The following is a 19577-nucleotide window of genomic DNA, read 5'->3' as shown; positions in this document are numbered from 1 at the left end:
ACAAAATCTTGCAAAACACCACATGAATAATTTATTTAGAGAGAACTTTTCAGGAAACAAAAGCTCAAAAAAAAAAGATCAAAGTATTTCTTCTGAAAGATAGACAACTAATGCCTAGCACACCTCACAATCCTTTACAAAAGGAGACAGGTTAATAACTTGCAGTCCAAGGGCTTCCATTTGGATGTTACTTTTTCTTTGTCTTTTTCTTTTCCTTTGCTTCCATCTTAAGTTGAAGTTCCTCAGCTGTCAGGGCTCCCAGTTTCTTATTCTTGGCTTTCTTAACCTTGTCCTTGATAGCAGCCACATCAATTTTAGTTTCTGTAGAAGCTACACAAATAAAAAAAACGTATGTAACTGTGGATTTTACCAAGTAAAGCATAAATCATATGGGGTTAGGACAGAATCATTTCAGAGTGCTGTTGTAACTAAAGTTTATATGAAACACCTGCGCAAAGCCAGGGCCTTCTGAGCCCACACGTTAAACGCTCCTGGGACTAGGGCAACAACATAGTGGAAAGAAAGCACTCAACTCACTCAGAGCCATCCAGTTGATTCCGACTCACAGCGAACCTACTGGATGCAGTAGAGCTGCCCTGGTGGGTCTCTGAGATTTAACTCTTAGCACTGTAACTATACAGTAGTAAAAGTATATATGGAAATAACTTGATAGTTTAGAAAAATCAAACCAATTACTAAATTCAGCTTATTTAACATACTTTTCATTAGTCACTCGTATATTATTTCTTCCTATTTTATTCATTTTCAAACCCATTTGTGACTTCAGAATATGCATGCAGATGCCAATTCTGTACCACATGTAAAAATAATTTAAGACTGCATCTCATGAATATTGCATGTAACAACCCTTCAAGTCTCAATATATTAATTAGCTAACGAAGAACCTGGCTTTATCTAATACCAAAGCAAAGAATTAAACTATAAGTTTTCATTTTTTAAAAAATGAATGACTAAATATGTTAGCAAAATTTGGGTAGTAAAAACAATTACTTAGGTAAGTTTATGCAGGTCCTCCTACATAAGCAACCAGATCAACTAGGCCAAAGAATGTGGAAAAAAAAAGGGAAAGGAAGCACAAAACAATGCAGCTTTTTCTTGTAATTTAAAGTATGACATTCAACAGGGATCCAGGACAGACGACTCCTTCAGGACCAGTGTGAGAGTGGCGATGCCTGCAGGGTAGAGAGAATGTGGGGTAGAGAGGGGGAACTGATTACAAGAATCTACGTAGAGCCTCCCTAGGGGAGGGACAGCAGAGAAGGTGGGGGGAGACGTTGGACAGTGTACCATATGACAAAATAATCATTTAAAAATGATGTAGGGTTCGTGAGGGAGGGGGGAGAGGGGCAAAATGAGCAGCAGCTATTATGGGCTCAAGTAGAAGGCAAATGGTTTGAGAATGATGATGGCAACAAATGTACATATGTTCTTGACACAATGGATGGATGTATGGATTGTGATAAGAATTGTACAAGCCCCCAATAAAGTGATTTTTAAATAAATAAAGTGTGACATTCAGAGCACAAGAAGACCAGAGAATACAAGATTCATACAAATTATGTAGCAAGGTGAGAAGCAGACATATTTCCCCACTGTGGTGAAAGAGCTACATTTAAATTATTATAGCCTAATGTTAAATTAATTACTGAATACCTTCAAAATACAGAACAGACATAACGCATGAACAGAAATTAAAATACTTGCCATTTAAGTTTCTTATATAGAGTATCACCTACACACTGGAGCAAGAATGGGCACTGCGCCCTCATAAATAGTTACAGGCTTGGAAACGCAAGGGGCTATTCTAGTGCATCCTAGAGTCATGATGAGTCCGCAGGACTCCATGCCCAGGAGCAGCAGCATCACGAGAGTATGGTATTTTTACATGGTTAATGCTCTTGGCAACATTAAGACAATAAAAGCAGTAACATATAATATCTATTTTGATACAATCCTGTTGCTGGGTACACATTCTCCCTTGAGTACCCCCTATCACCACTATTTACTTTGGAGTGTTATTTTAAGAGGGGGGAAGCAAAAGGAGAGAAAATAAATCAATTAAAATAATACTAAACATGATGCCCTGCTTTGCTTTGCTTTATGTGTCAAAACCAAGAGTCCTTCCCCAGGCCAGACGCCACTGCCAACTGAGGACCCGAAGCAGGCAGTGACCACTGTGAAGCTATCAGTGACGGGAGCCCCTGGGTGGTCCTAGGATTAATGAAATGCTACAGAACTGATGGAGGCTGTGGTGACTTCGTACTTGATAGTCAACGACATTTAAACAAATTCAGTTGAAAAAATCATTACCTTCCTTAGGTTTCACAACTGGTTTTTCTTTAGGTGGAATAAAAGCTTTGTTTCTTTCCTCTTGTCTCTTACTGAGAGCTTCTGCTTGTTTAGCCTAAACCATGAATAAAGCTTACATTAGTAAAAGCAAGCACAGTTATGAACTCAGTCAGGACCTTTGCTAATGATGTGAACTACACATAAACAGTCTGACCTTTATGGCTTCCATCTTCTGTCGTTTCTTCTGACTTGCCTTCAAAAAGTATTCGCCACTAGCCAAGTCTCTGTCCATCTGTAGAAAATGGCACGCATGATTAGGTCAAGATTAATGTAGATGAGAAGTCATTTCCTTAAAATAAAACTTGGAAGTACATTTTTAAATTTTCAACTTTTGCAAAAGGGCTAACTTGAAGAGAGCTTCAGGACATTTTCCCTTCCAACTGATAAGTCTAGCCACTGTCAGACTCTAGAATGGGTACCAAGTGAGTCTAAGGCCAGTGTCCGGAGACACTGCAATCTGATCAGGAGGGCAGATAGAGCACATACCCAAACCACGTGCACACAGGACACTTTCCCCAGAGGAAAGCACACCGATCAGTGAAGCTTTCAGTAATGTACACAAAGTGACTAAAAGTACATGAAACAGCTGAATTAGAAAGTTACAGCTAATAATTATCCCAAGGGAGAAAATCTTCAATGTCATAAGAACTAACAAATTACAATAAAGAAAGGTCACGTTAATGGTAAGGTTTATTACTGGCTAAAATAAAATCTTTGACCAAATTTCTATCTGTTAAAATTAGACCTGGGGATTGGGATTTATTCAAATTTATAACCAGAGAAAGAAATTTATGGTTTTGGAAGCTAATTCAGTAAGATCTGACAAAAAAAAAGTTAAAAGAAGCAAATCCTCAATCTAACATGGGAACAATAACAAAAAAAAAACTAAGGCATTAAAAATTAGAAATATTTTACTGCACTATGAAGAAATTTACCTAATAAATTTATACCAGCTTAATGGTATTTAGAAGGAGCCCTGGTGGCATAGTGGTTACATGTTGGACTGCCAACTGTAAGGATAGCAGTTCGAAACCACCAGCTGCTCCTTGGGAGAAAGATGAGGTTTTCTACTCCTGTAAAGAATTAATCTTGGAAACTCACAGGGGCAGTTCTACCCTGTCCTGTAGGCCCGCTATGACTCCTAATACACTTAATGGCAATGAGTTTGGTTGAGAAGGCGTTTAATGTGGAAATTTCAGTACTAGTATAGCTCCAAGATACATTTCTACAATTGTAGGTCACAAGGTCTTGGGGGTTATGACAAAAGCCCATCCACTGCCTTCAAGTTGACTGTGACTCACAGTGACCCCAGAGGACAGAGAACTTTTACATCTTCACGGACGCAGATTGCCACATCTGTCTCCAGTGGGGTTCCACCCCCCGAGACTCATTCTTAAAGGGAAGACGTAATAAGAAGGCGTGTGCTCCAAACTGAGGGGCACAGATACACAAAACGCTTGGAGGAGGGGAGGCAGGCGATGTGCTCACAGGGTGTGCTCCTCGCGGGTTTAGAGGCAAGGAACCCTGGTGCTTGTGTTGTGGATTACACGTTGGCTGCTAACCTCAGGGTTCAGTTCCAAACCACCAAAGGCTCAATGGGACCAAGAGGTGGCTTTCTACTCCCATCAAGAGCAACACTCTCAGAAGCGGCAGCTCTACCCTGACCTATCAGGGTCACCAGGAGGCAGAATCAACTAGATGGCAGTGGCTTTTGGTTTTCTGGTGGGTGGGTTTATGTCAAGTGGAAGGACAGTGTGTCTGCAAAGTGAGACTCGAAATGAGAAAGACTGCTTTGGAGAAGCCTGCAAAAAGCCTGCGTGAAGAAAGGGGATTCGCTGTAGACAACTGAACGTTTCTGGGAAGAGTGAAGAGAACAAAGGCCATTTTTCAAAGGTCCAGAACAACAAGAAAAGGGTTATGAGCCAGCAATCAAGGCACTGTCATTCACAATGACAAGTAAAAGCTGCTAAGATGTGGCAACCGAGTACTAGAGAAGACTAGCTCAGCCACTCCACAGATACGCCACACTGACGACTGTTCCCTCTTATTCACATACTCCTGCAGCCAAAGCACTAGTCAAGGCTCTTTACAAATACCATTTTAATCTTCATGAACAATCCTTTGAGTTGTTATTACCCTCATTTTATACATGGGGAACTGAGGTATAGATGAGCTAAAGAGTTTGAACAAAGTCACAAAGCAAGTAGGTTAGCAGAACAAGTCAAAAGAAGTATCATAATCTTCACACAATGTGCAGTGGGAGAGAGAAAGACAAATCAGTCACCTACAGGAGAAAGCTGCTAGAAACATGGCAGGTGCTACGGAATCATGATTGAATCACTGGGTCCCTCTACGTTCCCTCTCCTGACGGTTTCCTTCGGGCTTCACTTTCTTCTTCCAGGGTATCCAACCACCCATCACTTCCACCGTTTTCCACTGTGATCATCATCCATTTCCTCCCTTTCGCCTTTTATCAGACCTTCCCCGAACACTCCCAAACAGAGACGTGGAGGGCAGATGATACACAGAAAGAATAGAGGAAAACTCAAGATACAGCCAAGAGAGAGAACAGCAAAGCAAGACCCCTCGATACATAGGTAAAGAATTCAAAGTAATGAGACAGTTGGTGCAGACTCAAAAACCAGACAAGAAAACCCGTCTCAATTATTTCAGCTAGTCAATGGTAAGGTCATCTGCTAGGACTGCATGCGTCTGAGAAAAGTAAACGACGCACGGAAGAACTGTCAGACAACAGTGAGGAGCTACGCGGGCCGAAAACATGAATCATGTTCCAATTAATCCAAGTGGCAGGGATTTGCAGGGCAGGCGTGATAGAAGGGTGGCGTAAACGAAAAGAATGATGGGCAAAGGTGAAACAGAGCTTGGTGGGGAAAGAAATGAAATCTAAAAGCAGTTGGTACAGTAGGTGACAGTGTAGGGATTCTTATAACTTAGAGAAAGGATATGTGATAGTACTTAAAAATCAGAGTTGGTACACTTACCTAGTACATTGTCCTGGGAATATTATAAAGCACAGTGGAGTATTGTACTAAATCATTTTTATAAAAATCCACAAACTACAACAGACACCAACCGCCTTAACGAGACTACATTCATAATGTAAAGTCTGCACTCGCCCTCCCACTCCACTTACGAAACCTCAACATTATGTCCGTTTACATGGACCTTCCCTACAGAGGCCTCTCCACACCTCACCAGACACAGACACCAAAGTACCTTCAGTACAGTTTCTGACCAAACAGTCCCTCCTCCTCCTCTTAGAAAGAAACCCGACACTTAGTACTGACCTGACTTTCTGGCTGTGGTGGTGGGAACGGTGTATATTCTTTCTTCACAGTTTTTTTCTTTGGTTCCTTGCGCTTATTCACATTTTTATGTTTGAACTGTGGCAAAAATCTTTCCCAACTCTGTGATCTTAATTCAGAATCTTTTGCCAACTCTCGTTTAATCATTAAAGTCTTTATCAAAGAAACATGAAAAAAAATTTAATTTTCATTTCAAAACACAATTATAAAACAGACAGTAAAATATGCGACTTCTAAGATTAAGAGGTAGTGTCTGGTCTCTTTAGTGAGAATAATTCCATAAAGAAAACCAAAAATATCTCAAACGTACAATTAAACATTGGCAAGCCATTAGACATTTAGATTAAGGGCAGAACTGCTCATACTATTTCCCAAGTTAATGAAACTACTTCAGTTTTTTTTTTACCACTATTGCATGAAAACCTTAAAACTTCAAGGCAACAATAGCAGGGGCTGGTTTCTTAATTAGTTGTACATGCCTGTGTGCAGGAAGTGTTTAGTAGTAACCAGGGCCTTTCCGAGGAGAGAGAACAGCAGTGTGCGACTGTTCATGGACTGATAACATCAGTGCTCTCGCAACTCTGCCACACCATATCACGGCTGCACTTCCAAGTACAGCCATGAACCGTGTACACATACATCATAGATATCTCTTAAAAGACATACATTTTGAATGTTCAAGTCCAGAAAAAAACATTTTAATATGACATATCCCAGGAATTTATTTAATAGAAGTTCAATACCGGACTGATAAATCTGTGGCAGTCTTCAAAACATCTCATGGTTTAAGAATTGTAATATGCATTACGGTATTCCCTTCAGTGAACTGAAATGGCTGAGAGGCTGTACTCGACATCTAATTTGCCTTAAAGAGCTCTGCTTTGTCTGTCTGATGCATTTACTTTCATAAAACATTTAATTTGAAGGCAAGTTTTGTACCTCAGCACCAATATGGAAATATATAACCAGAACTTACTTTAATGTTGTAGATTGGATGAATATTCTTCATAGTATCCAGGACTACTTTCCGAACCTGAAATTTATGAATAACTTAGGCACAAAGATCGAAATGAACTGGATAGGAGAGGATTACTGCACTGCCAATATCGAGTCAGGCAAGGCCGCTAACCTGAATACAGATTGAACTCAGAAAACCAGAAGCTGCATGAGGTGGAAAGCTGTCAGAGAGGGATAACTCAAAATATTTTCCATTGTGAATCAAGCAATAGAAAAGTGGTGACTGCACCCTGTCAAAGGTGGAAAACTCGTGTGATCTAAAACAAAAACCTGGCAGTCCTTACACAAGTTGTGGCTCAGAGGTTTCAATGCAGAGGTTTCAGTTACTCCGAATGGCTTCTAGACATTCACAATAATAGTTATGTCTTGGTGGTGCTGCAGTTGAGGTATTGGGCTACTACTAACCTCAAGATCAGCCGTTCAAATCCACCAGCCACTACCAGGGAGAAAGATGAGGCAGTCTGCTCCCGGCAACCTTATACAGATAGGCTCACTTTGACTTAGAAGTGACTCCGCGGCAGTGGACCGGCTTTGCTTCTCAGTGCTCCTGCTAAAATGTGGTGACTAGAATGACAACACACTGCAGTACCTAGACATACACCGTACAAGCTGAGACTGCTCAGTTCACACAAGCGGACTTCCGTCGGGAAAGCCATGTAATTCTCCTGCAGCTATCTCATTTGTACTGCGGATCTGAAACCATCTACATCAAAGGTCTGCTGTAAGAATGAAAGACCTTACAAAACCACAAAATATCCACTACCTCTATGTTGTTATGGCTATATGAGAAAGAAGAAGGACATTTATACGACAAAGGGGTCAAAATAAGAGTATTAAAGGAACCAGAAAAGGACAAAGATGGGGCCTCATCGTCACATCCAGACTATAAAGCGTGGAAATGAATGAATATAAAGCCTCTCCTCTATACACTTTTCTCATACAGCTATTTCAAGAAACATTATTTAACTTTTAGGCTAAAATTTTTAACAAAACAAAATACACCTTGAAAATTTCAAAATCTGCCCTCTACTGGCTGAATACAATACTGCAAGTGAGATCCACTGAATTCTCCAATTACTTGAAGGCAAGTAACTAGAGCACAGGGGAGTGCTGGTGTACAGCAGGGAGGCACTCAGTTACAAACCTAAAGGTCAGTGGTTTGAAACCACCAGGACCTTTCATAAGGACTCACAGGCCTAGAAATGCTAAGGGGCAGTTCTACCCAGGTCCTATAGGATCACTTTGCCTCAGAATCAACTCAACATTGGGGGTCTAATGGGTAACTAGAAGTGGCCCTGGTGACATAGTGGTTACACATTTGGGCTGCTATCAAAATGCTCCTTGGGAGAAAGATGAGGTTTTCTATTTCTATAAAAATAGTCAGTCTCAGAAAGCCACAGGGGCTTTCTACTGTCCCGTAAAGGGGCTCTGAGTGGGAACTGAGTTGATGGCAGTGAATCTGGTTTGGATGCTTTTGGTATGTGCTGCAAAACCAAGATCTTAAATGCGCAATTTATATGGGAAAAGTGGTGATAAGCAAAACTTCTATTCTAGTTCAGCAACAGATTTCTCCAGTCGCCAAAATTTGGCCATAATGTTAGGTTCCAGGAATGAAAATTACTTCAGATAAAATGAAATTTTAAAAGTTTACTAACAGAAAATCCAATAGTGCACATTCTAAAAACATAATTATAACCCCTCACAAAAACCAAACCCACTAATATCCACTCTTATAGGTTTCCAAAGTTTTGTGAATCTTCACAGGAACAGGTGGCCTCATCTTTCTCTCTCAGAATGGCTGGTGGATTTGAACTGGTGACATTGAGGTTAGCAGTGCAACACATGCCTAACAGTGCACCAAATACAAACATCAGTAGATTTACTGATGCTAAGACAATTCTGACTCTCAGTGACTCCGGGGCAGGGTAGAGCTTTCTAGAGAGGCTTGCCCAAGAGAACTTTCAGGGTAGGACTTTCTTGATAAGAGTAGAATGTCGCATCTTTCTCCCAGAGAACTGCTGGTAGTTTCCCCGTTATTGCTCCAGTGAGTAACCCAATGCACAACCCACTCCACAACCAGGGCTCCTGAAATCACTGTAGAGTCATAGAGGGCCCAATGAACTACATAGGAAACAAATTACTCTCTCCTGAAAATTAGCTAAATAGTTCTCACCTCTTTTAAACCATTGAAGGGTCCAATGGCTGAAACTGTGTTTCCCTGAACCATAATGTAACAGTTTGTTAACAATTCCAAAGCCTACATTAAAAGAAAAATGAAGTGAAAATGTAGTACATTGAAAAACTAATGGAAAAGATATTCACACTTTCCTCTGATAAAAATACCTTCAATGTAGATCCTTTGGGGCCAATAAGACGCTGTCTTCTTTTTACGAATCTTTCTTTATTTCGTACTAAAGAACCTATTTTAATGATGTCACATGCAACATCATCCTGAAGAATTCTTATTGCCTTTTGGAAAAATAAAGATAATACTTCCATCAATAAACACTACAAATATATTTCTTTACCAAGCCCCTTCTGATAACCCCTAATTATAGACATGAATCAGCTATGGCAGAACCATGTTATGCTGTCACATTGTCTCTAATGCTAATGCAGCTAAAGCAAAGTTCTTGTCATTTGGTAGTTACCTGCTCAAACGAAACACTCCTGGCTAGAAGCTTTATTAGGTCTCTGGCTCTGATGATGATGTAGGGATCAAAAGTCTTCTTTGTTGTACTAACAGTCATGCTGCCCTCAATCAGGTCCAAGGTTGCGTTAACATGCTACAAAAAAAGAGCAAATCTGTAACTGTCCACCATAGAATTCCAGTTTAGATAATAATAGTGTTCAAGCTAACCAAACCATTAAACCAATGTTTGTACCATTAAACCATCTTCCAAATCCTTCCATCTCCCCAAAGAAGCTGGGTAGTTGTAGTAGTTACATAATCGGATGTCAATTTGAGACTTGAGAGGATTAAGAGTGAAGGGGAGGACTTTGTGTGGACATGGCCTTCTCCTGAGGATTCTGGGAGACTCTCGCTCTGCTCACTCCCTGAGAGACTCTCTACTAACAAGACACATGAAGCTGTGACGATGGCAGGGAGAGCCCTGGACCTGGAGAAGCCACATGGAGACCCCTGCCAGTGCTGAGATGCTTACGACACCACTGGATCCACAAGACTTCCCACCCACTGGCCTGTGATCTTCCTGCATTCGGCGTCATTGCATGTGTTTCATGAGTCTGAAAAGGACTTTATAGATTGGTATCAGACACACAGGCTAATATTGGACTTATGGACTTGAGCTAGACAGAGCTGGGATGTTTTCTCAATATTCAATTGCTGTTGTACATAAAGCTCTTTCCCATACACACATGAGTGTCCATGAATTTGTTTCTCTAGCCTATCTGGACTAACGCAGTAGTTTAACATAAATAATAAATACTAGATTACTTTCATTCTTGACAGAATATCAGAAACTCAGGAAACTCAGATTATCCCTTGTTTAAAATATGTGCATTACTCCAAATGAGGCCATACTGAAGACCAACGCAGGAATATACAGTTGTGTACGTTTCCCCTGCGGGGTCCAGCTCCTAGCCACAACCCACTTCCCAGATGAGAAAAGACTCCCTCAAACATTTGTACAGCACATCAGGGGACTACGTGCGAAGTAAGAACAAATAATCACAAGTTCAGAAAAAAACTACAATTAGGAAAATTAAGTCTTTTTCTCAATAGAAGGAATATGACAAAGCAAAAAAATGTATCAGATTCCTGAGTACAATCAGTATTATGTCCACATATACACTGACATAAAAGTGAAGGCCTAAGCAAGACACAAATAGAAAACGAATGGAAGAATGTGCATACGTGCTCACTCAAGGCTCTCTGCACCAGAGGCCAGCATTCCTTCAGGTAAGCCTCTCTGTATCTGGGGAACAGGGTTGCAAAGCTGCTCTCCTCCAGGAGTCCTCTGGGGTTGTCCTCTTTGGAAAAGGCTGGTTCCCTCCAGCCATCGGGAACGGTGAGGAGCTCCGAGCCATCTACAGGAGTAAACATGTCACATACCACACGCTGTCTGTCTGTGTGTACTTGTTAAGGACTGTATGCACAATTTACATGCTTCCCCAAACCCTTCCTTGCAGTTTTTCTTCCTGTTTTTCATCTTACTACAATTATCAGCAGCATATATAGTAAAATGTTCATTATGTTTTAGTCATTTCCTAAGGCAAAATTCTTTAAGGGCAAGGATCCTTCTCCTTTTGTCCATACATGTTGGCATATGCTGACTGATAGTGGGTACTCAAGAAACCTCTATTACACAAAAGCACTGTGCCAGTTAAGCTGAACAAAAATCAACGTGTTTGTATCGCTATCTTAACTATTGGATACTGGGCTCATGCACATATGTACCAGAATTTAAAAGGCAGTCTCTTTCATGTATACTTTCCATTAATAACCACTGATACAGGGATCCAGGAGGTCCAAAGGTTTATATGTGGCTTATTTCTGTATGTCCTTCATGTCAACTATAAAAGGGCCATTATCAGTTTTAAAAAAAAATCATTTTATTAGGGACTCATGCAACTCTTAGCACAATCCATACTATCAATTGTGTAAAGCACATTTGTACATTCATTGCCCTCATCATTCTCAAAACATTTGCTCTCCACTTCAGCCCCTGGCATCAGCTCATTTTCCCCCTCCCTCCCCGCTCCCCCCTCCTTCATGAACCCTTGATAATTTATAAATTATTATTTTGTCATATCTTACACCGTCCGATGTCGCCCATCACCTACTTTTCTGTTGTCCGTCCCCCAGGGAAGAGGTTATATGTAGATCCTTGTAATCGGTTCTCACTTTCCACCCCACTCACACCACTGGCCCTGAAGGGATCATCTGTCCTGGATTCCCTGTGTTTCCAGTTCCTATCTGTACCACTATACATCCTCTGGTCTAGCCAGATTTGTAAGGTAGAATTGGGATCATGATACTGAGGGGCGGAGGAGGAGGCATTTAGGAACTAGAGGAAAGTTGTATGTTTCATCGTTGCTGCACTGCCATCATTCTCATTTTATAAGTGAGCACAACAATCCAAAAACGTTATGATTATGGGAACACATAGCTGATTTAGTCTAAGGCTTCCTTTCTCTAAAAAAAAAAAAAATGTATGTCTCCAATGAGACAAAAAGCGAGAAAAAGACTGGGCTTTCAGGAGAGTTACTCTCTCGGAAACACAGGCAGTTCTACTCTGCCCTACAGGGTTGCCACGAGTCAGAATTGACTCGGATGGCAGAGTTTGGTTCTGGTTTGAAGGGCTATCAAAGGTGCCTAGGTGACACAATGGACTACACACTGCGCTGCCAATCCCAAGGTCCACCAATTAAACTAACCAGCCACTTCTCGGGAGAAAGATGACTGTCTACTGGAGTCATTTAAAGCCTCCAAAACCGAGGCCTGCCTCCTGCAAGGGTGCTATGAGTGGGAACTGACTGGACAGCAGTGAGTTTGATTTTCAGTCTGAAAGGACCATAAAATGGAGGTGTCCTAAGGCATGGTGTGTTATTACTCATTAAACTGCTAATGAGCTCAGTGGATCGAACCCACTACTGACTGTCTTGGAAATCCAAAGAAGCAGTCCTACATGTTCTATAGGGTCATTGTGGGTCTGGGAAGCACCAAACATATTGTCTCAAACGTATGCTCCTTTTGAGTTTGACGTTCTCAAATTGAACAGCTAGTCCCAAATTTACTATTACTCAAGGGTACAATCCATGGACTTGCAGGATCAGAATCCGGTGGAAATTTGTAGAAGACACAATTCCAGGGCCCGGCGAGGTGCTGTCAGGTAAGCATCGGACAGTTAACAACAAGGGCAGCGGGGGAAACGTGCCGGTTGCTCCTCCCTGGGAGAAAGCCGAGGCTGCCTGCGCCTGTACAAACGGACAGGCTCGGAAACCCCACAGGCCCCCAGTGAGTGGAAATCTATGTGATCGCCATGGGGTTTTGATCTCTCTCCTTGCCAACCAGTCAGTGCTGACTTGCAGTGAACCCCAACGGGTCTCTGAGTCTGAAATTGTTTATGGGACCAGAAAGCCCATAAATCAAAATCTCAAACAATCTCATCAGGAGAGCCTTGTTTACTAATGCTTCTCAGACATTAGTCTGTCTAATCTATCTCAGTCAAGTAAACTCATTTTGTTTCTTTTACTCACTTCCACCTGCTTTTTCTCAAATTACAGCTAACTAGTCAGTTTCAAATTCCATAACAAAATTCTATTTTTTCAATATTTTACAATCATTAGCCAGCTAACTAGCCAGTTGCAAATTTCGTAACAAAATTCAATTTTTTTCAATATTTTAGAACAATTACTAACAGTTTATACCTGCCCAACTCCCTGCCCTATTTAGACCCATCAGTGGTTATGAATAGAAAAAAGATAAATCACAAATTTTCCTCTCAAAAAAGAAACTGACTAGAGATATAGTCCTGACTTTACAACAGAGGAAACACACAAAAAAGGTAAAAAGATGTGCACCACATGAATAAACATTTTAAAATTAAATGCCCCAACCAGATGTCATTTCATTCATACCCCAAATGAGAAATTACAAATTCAGGAATTACTTTTAAAGAGAATGTGAAGTATTGAGAGCTTCCACCTACAGCTCACTGAAGCGTAATCTTACAATCCCTCTGGACAAGACTTGGCACTACGTGCACATGCCTGTCGATCCAATGGTACTGCTTCTATGTGTATAACCTAGACAAGCTTTCAAAGGAATGCACTGAGGCAAGTCCATCGACAATGGAAGGGGGTGGTGGAGAGCTGGGGGTAAAAAGAAACCCCATATAGCAAAAAGCTGCAAAATTAACGTATGAAGCAAGGCACAGAATAATCCACTTGCATTCATATCAAATGAAAACATAGGCAAAAGCAAATCACTTGTGCTTGGTGATGACGACTAGGGGAGAAGCAGGACAGTGAAGGTGATTACGGTGCTTATTTCGGGTTTCGGGAAACGAGAATATGATCTGAGTTCACCCGGAGGCTTTGATCGACCTAGGTGCATGCTTCTTGTGCGTAGTTTAGTATTCATGTTACTCATCGAAATGCAGCAGCAACAAGAACAATTCTCTAGTATCTGCCCAGAGCCTCTAACCAACCAGGAGAACCAACGTCTTTAACTGATCTGCAAGGCTGCTTGTGCGGTCCCGGGCAATTTCTGAAACCTGTCTACCTGTCTGTCATTCACTCCGAGAACGACGCGCTGGCGCCGGCCCGGGTCTGCTCCCTCCCCCGTCCCTCCCGCTCTCGGCGCCCCTCAGCCCGCACGCTGCCCACCGCCAGTGGCACGGTGGGCGGGGGGGGGGGGTCCTCCGCAGCTCATCAACCCCCATCATCTTAACACGAGGCGGGCAGGCCAACACCGTCGCTGTGGGGAAGAGGGCTCGTAAGCACAGCAGGAAGCTAGGAGCATGTGGCGGGCACCTAGCCGGTAGCCGCAGCTGTTTCTCCACGCTCCCCCGACTGGTTCGCCGTAGGCAATTCCAAGTTCGCGGCGCCACCGAACCGACTCGAGACGAAACAGAAGATCCTCCACTCAACGCCCACAGGCCCCGAGCTGCAGTCCACACCCAGCCTCACCTCGGTCGTCCGGCTTGGCCTGCTGGGCACGAGACTGGCTTTTCCCCGGCGCGGTAGGCGACCCGTGCGGCACCGAAGCCATCTCACGCGACTTCCGTTAGTACCGGAAGTTGCTCGGCTCTCAAATCCCGCCGGCTACACTTCCGGCGCTCCAAGTAAGTTCCGGAGCACGGCCTTACGGAGCTCGCTGCCCTGCGTTCTGTTCGGACTTCTAGCGACCTAAGGCCCGCGAAAGTGGGGCTGCCCCCGTGGGTTCCGAGTCTCACCCGGTGGGGCTACCCGCCCGCCCCCCTCTCCGGAGCGCCGGGAGGTTTCAAACTTGACCCCGCGCGAGCCGCGACGTCTGCAGGGCCGCTTCCGGACAGCTCCGGGAAGACGACTGAAACGTGTAGCTCAGTCCTGTTCCGCTCCTGCGTTTCTCCTTTGGGACCAACGCAGGGCCCGAGATGTCTTTTCCTAGATGTCCAGCAGCCATTCATGGGGTGAAACTTCCAAGACCGTCACTTGATTATGTTAAAAAGTGTGCTTTTATTGTTTGTCTTGTAAAGAGGCAAGGTGTCATCCCAATCACCTTAGACTTTGCTAAATAATCATTCCAAAATATTCATTCCAATCTTCGAACAAAGAACAGTAGGTGAAAGTTATGACATGAGAAGTGATCCCTTCGATGTTCCCAGCAGTCCGACGAAGCGGGTTTATGGTTTGTCTTTTTCATTTTAAGTGTCTCTGACTTAGTCACTAACGAGTGCCGCGCGAGGCTTCAGTTCAGTCGGAGCAGCAGCTACACTGAAGAGACTTGTGCAAATGAAAGGACCGGAAGCCCTTGAAGTATTGGCATCACACACACTTTATTTAACGCCGAGAGTTTAGACTTTAGTTCCACTTAAGACTTGATATCACTCATTTTAATGTTAATGTTATTTGAGGAGGCTTTAAAAGCTGAGGGAGATTCGAGGTTTGAGGAAAGGGATGTCTAAAACCCACCCACTTTTAGTTGTTGCATCTACTGTGTCTGTTTTTAAAGTCAGTTTTCATAGGAATACATACTAGACACAGCCTAGGGTTAATTTGTTCTCTTTGTTTATGCATTGATTGTATTACTAGAAGGGATAAAACAACTTGTTAGCCAAGATACTACAAAAAGAGGGCAAGTCAGAAAAGGGAGGAAGTATAAAATGTGTGGCTAATTACCTCTAAGAACAAATATCTTCTTGACCCGGTGACTAGAACCAGATGGTGCCTAGTCTAATGCATGGTATTTTCAGTAGCCTCTTACACATGTGAAATGTGGGTAACGAATGAGGAAAACTAAAAAATGATGCATTAGAGTTATGGCATTGATGAAAAATATTAAACATACCTTGGTCTGCCAGAAGAACAAATAAATCTGTTTTGGAAGAAGTACAGACAGCTACTCCTTAAAGTAAGAATGACAATAAGATTCGTCTTGCTTACTTTGGACCAGGTATCAGGAGAGACCAGTGCTGGAAAAGAACAGCATGCTTGTTAAAGTAGATCACCCCCCAAAAAGGAAGCCCCTCAATTAGATGGCTTGACAGTGGCTGCAACATTGGACTCACACATAATACCAACTATGTGGGTGGCCGAGGATCAGGCAGTATTTCGTTCTGTTATGCACAGGGAGGGTTGCTATGGATTGGAGCCAACTCAGTGGCACCTAACAACAACAATCGATAGTGTTCAGGCTATGTTGATAAATAATTCAATAAAACAATAAGGAAACTTAATTTATAGTAGAAAATTAAAATATATCATGTTCAACTTCATGAATATTAAGGGAAAATATATAGACATAAAAATGAATGATCAACCCCATGGGCCTCTCACAGTGTCCCATGACAAAGCAAACTAACCTGAACCATTGCCTGGCTTTACCCTGGGGGCTTCAGGCGCTGAAGCAGTTGCACAGTGAAAAAAAAAATCACTTTTCAGCCCCCAGATATATAAGAATGAAATAATAAAAATGTGTTTTTAAGTGGCACTACTACTAGAATGAAATGCAGTATAATTCAATGCTGGTAGAAGTGTAAACTGTTATGGCCAAGCAATATACATATTCATCCAGGGTAATCCCACTTCTGAGAAACTGCCGAATATTCATAAAAACATCATTCCCTTGGGACGTTTGTACAATTATTTAACCTACCAGCTATTTAATCTTCAGCAGATTTATTTCTATCCCTGCTCACTTTCCTAAAATGGGGAGAATAATTCAGTGACTAAATACATTAAAGCTTCCCACCACCCATAAAGGCATTGCACATAAGAGCAAACACTGAATTAAAAGAAAAAATAAAACTGTTGCCTTAAGTCCAACTCATGGTGACACCATCTTTACAGACTAGAACTCCACTCTTGGATTTTCCTGGCTGTAAGCTTTACAGAAGTAAATTGTCAGGTCTTTTCCCACAGAGTCCCTGGATGGGTTTAAACCACCAATCTTTAGGTAGCAGTCAATTGCAAACACAGTTGCATGTATCATCCAGGAACCTGAACATTCAATGCCATTAGCTGGTTTTGCCTACCTTACTGTCCCGCCCATTTCTACTAACAGCCTATGTAAAGCAGAATAAAACACTACTTGATCCTGCACCATTCTCACACTTGACCTTTGTCTGAGCCCGGCTGGTAGCCATTGTGTAAATACATCTCACTGAAGGTTTTCCTCTTTTCCATCTCCAGGGATTGGTCCACCTGATAAGTCCAAAGGACATAAGACAAAGTCTTGCCATGCTCTATTCTAACAGGTGCTCTGGCTGTATTTCTTCCCAAATGTGCTTGTTCTTCTGAATGCCCATGGAACATTCACCAACGACATAATTCACATTAATCCATTCTGTGCCGTGCTTATTGTCCAGCATCCACATGCGTATGAGGGTATTAAAAAAAGCCATGGCTTGGGTCAGATACACCTTAGTCCTCAATGTGATGTGTTTGCTCTTTAACAATTTGAAAAGAACTTATGCAGCAGATTTTCCCAATGCCATTTGATTTCTTTTATTATATTTTTTAACTATGAAGTATATGTGGTCATGGGATGATTTTATGTCAACTGGAATTTGTATGAAAGTGTAGGAGTGGAGTGCAACCTGTCAATCAGGTTACAGTCTGACGATGCCTCCTTGGGGACTTGGTCTTCCTATAAGAAAGAAACTGAGAATCCCACTCCCCACCCCACCCCTCCACTGCCCCTTTGCCTCCTGCTTGCTGGGACTCTGCCTGGCAGCAGGAGTGGCCCCATGTAGGCCACCCAGCCTTGAGGGCTGTTGGTGCCCTGCCATGTTTCCACTAACCTTGCATCTGCCAATTCTGCACCCAGTGATCTGCCTGCATCTCTCTTCACCTTTGAACTTCGTCAGCCTGTAGCGTTGTGAGTCTGCCTGCAGCTACTATTGTCTGAAGGAAGCCCTGGCTTGCATTGGACTTGTAGACTTGAGTTGGATTGAGCTGGAATGCTTTTTTGAAATAAGTTTACTTGATATAAAGTTCTTTCATATATATATATATATATATGAAGGTTTTCCATGTCTTCAGGAGCACGACTGGCATGGAAAGAAAATGCCATTTGACTGTGGTCTTCGTGAGCATTGATTGTTGATCTAGGCAAGATGAAATGCTTGACTACTTTGATCTTTTCTTCATTTATCAGGATGTCTATTGATCCTGTTGTGATGATTTTGGTTTTCTTTACATAGAGTTGTAATCCACATGGAAATCTGTGTAGTTTTTCATCTTTACCATAAAGTGCCTCAAGTCCTCTTGATCTCAGCAAACAAGGTTTTGTCATCTGTACATTGCATGTTACTAATGCACTTAGCCCCACAGGCAGCTAGGAGGTATGTTTTGCCTGTTTTAATCTTGCTCAGTTATTTTCCCATGGAAAGCACATTGGCCTCACAATTTTCCTCTGGAACTAAAGACCTATATTCTCGCAGCAACCAGACAGGGAGTGGGCAAGGAAGGAGTCAGGATATGCTTTATCAATGCCCTTGGAAGATGCCTTTGTCCATTAAAAAGGAAAACTGGACAAGTAAGTGCAGTGTATCTTCCACTTAAGCATTTCCACTTTTATGCATTCATTTGCCAGAGACAGAAATGATTTTTGTGTAGTAATACTCCTATTTGGGGGGTGGGGCTAAATTTTTGTTTTTGTTGTAAGCAACTTATATGCCACCCAAAATCTAACCCAATGCCATTCTGACTGATAGTGACCCACCCTGTAGGGCTGAGTAGACTACCCTAAAGAATTACCAAGACTGCGAATCCATATGGGGACAGATTGCCTCATCCTTCTCCCAAGGAGTAGCTGGTGAATTTAAACCACCACCATTTCCATTAGCAGCCTATAATGTTCAACCCACTATGCCACTAGAGCTCATCAAAGTAAACTAGGCAAGGTGGTTGAAATATAGATTTGAATTTTTTTTAAGTTTCTAATAAACCATTCATTGTTCTAGCAAACCTCACAGAAGAGTTTGAAATCTTAGATCAAAACTCAAGGACATCAACAATAGTGGTAAGAATGGTGCCTTTGAACATAAGGCTTTTCTAATTCCAATTAGTTGCATCAAATACTAGTCATCTAATGATAACATTCAGCAACCAAAAATGAAAACATCCTTACTTTAAATGATGGTTCTATTGTGTCACATGAGGTGACGTCGGGTCAAACTTGACTCCATGCCACGCAACAAAAGAGGGAGAAAAGTATCAATACAATTGAGGTGTTCCTCATGGACATCTAGAAAATTTGAAAATCTAGAAAGGAAACCAAATGTAAGACCCAGATTCAGGAGGCAGTCTGGAGACATTTCCTGCTGTGGAGCAGAATGTTTCCAGCATTCGTGCCAATGCTGCCGTGGTCTTTCTGAAGCCGATCACCAGTCCAGTTTTCCAAGATGCCTCTTGATGATTTCAAAACATGAACCTCTGGGCTAGTATTACAGGGCCTAACTCTTTGCTTCACCCAGGGATCCAAAAGCAAAATCAAACTCACTGCCCTCAAGTTGATACTGACTCGTAATAACCCTATAGGAAGGGATAGAACTGTCCCTGTGAGTTTCTGAGACTCTAACTTTATATGGGAGTAGAAAGTCCCTTCATTTTCCTGACTGTAGGCTTTCTGGAGGTTTTGCATGGCTCACTGTGCAGTGAGCAGCACAAGGCACAAGCACTCCATCACCAGGG

At 42.2% G+C, this 19577-nt stretch overlaps 1 protein-coding gene across 2 annotated transcripts; it reads right to left on the bottom strand.

Moving 5' to 3' along the window:
* Nucleotides 1-8: 8 nt before the first annotated feature.
* On the bottom strand, nucleotides 9-14522 carry KRR1 (KRR1 small subunit processome component). 2 transcript variants are annotated; one of them, XM_075551265.1, is made up of 10 exons: nucleotides 14370-14522; nucleotides 10591-10763; nucleotides 9365-9499; nucleotides 9057-9182; nucleotides 8887-8970; nucleotides 6673-6729; nucleotides 5679-5849; nucleotides 2525-2602; nucleotides 2332-2425; nucleotides 9-330 (listed from the first exon to the last, which is right to left on the bottom strand). In XM_075551265.1, the coding sequence occupies exons 1-10, from the start codon at nucleotides 14449-14451 to the stop codon at nucleotides 188-190; spliced, it is 1143 nt and encodes a 380-aa protein (XP_075407380.1). In that variant the 5' UTR covers nucleotides 14452-14522; the 3' UTR covers nucleotides 9-187. The 2 variants fall into 2 exon arrangements, with proteins under 2 accessions (XP_075407380.1, XP_075407381.1); XM_075551266.1 differs by lacking the exon at nucleotides 8887-8970.
* Between the last annotated feature and the right edge of the window lie 5055 nt (nucleotides 14523-19577).

Source organism: Tenrec ecaudatus, chromosome 6, assembly GCF_050624435.1.
Source record: "Tenrec ecaudatus isolate mTenEca1 chromosome 6, mTenEca1.hap1, whole genome shotgun sequence".
Classification (NCBI taxonomy): Eukaryota; Metazoa; Chordata; class Mammalia; order Afrosoricida; family Tenrecidae; genus Tenrec; species Tenrec ecaudatus.
This window is presented reverse-complemented; position numbering and strand designations above follow the sequence as displayed.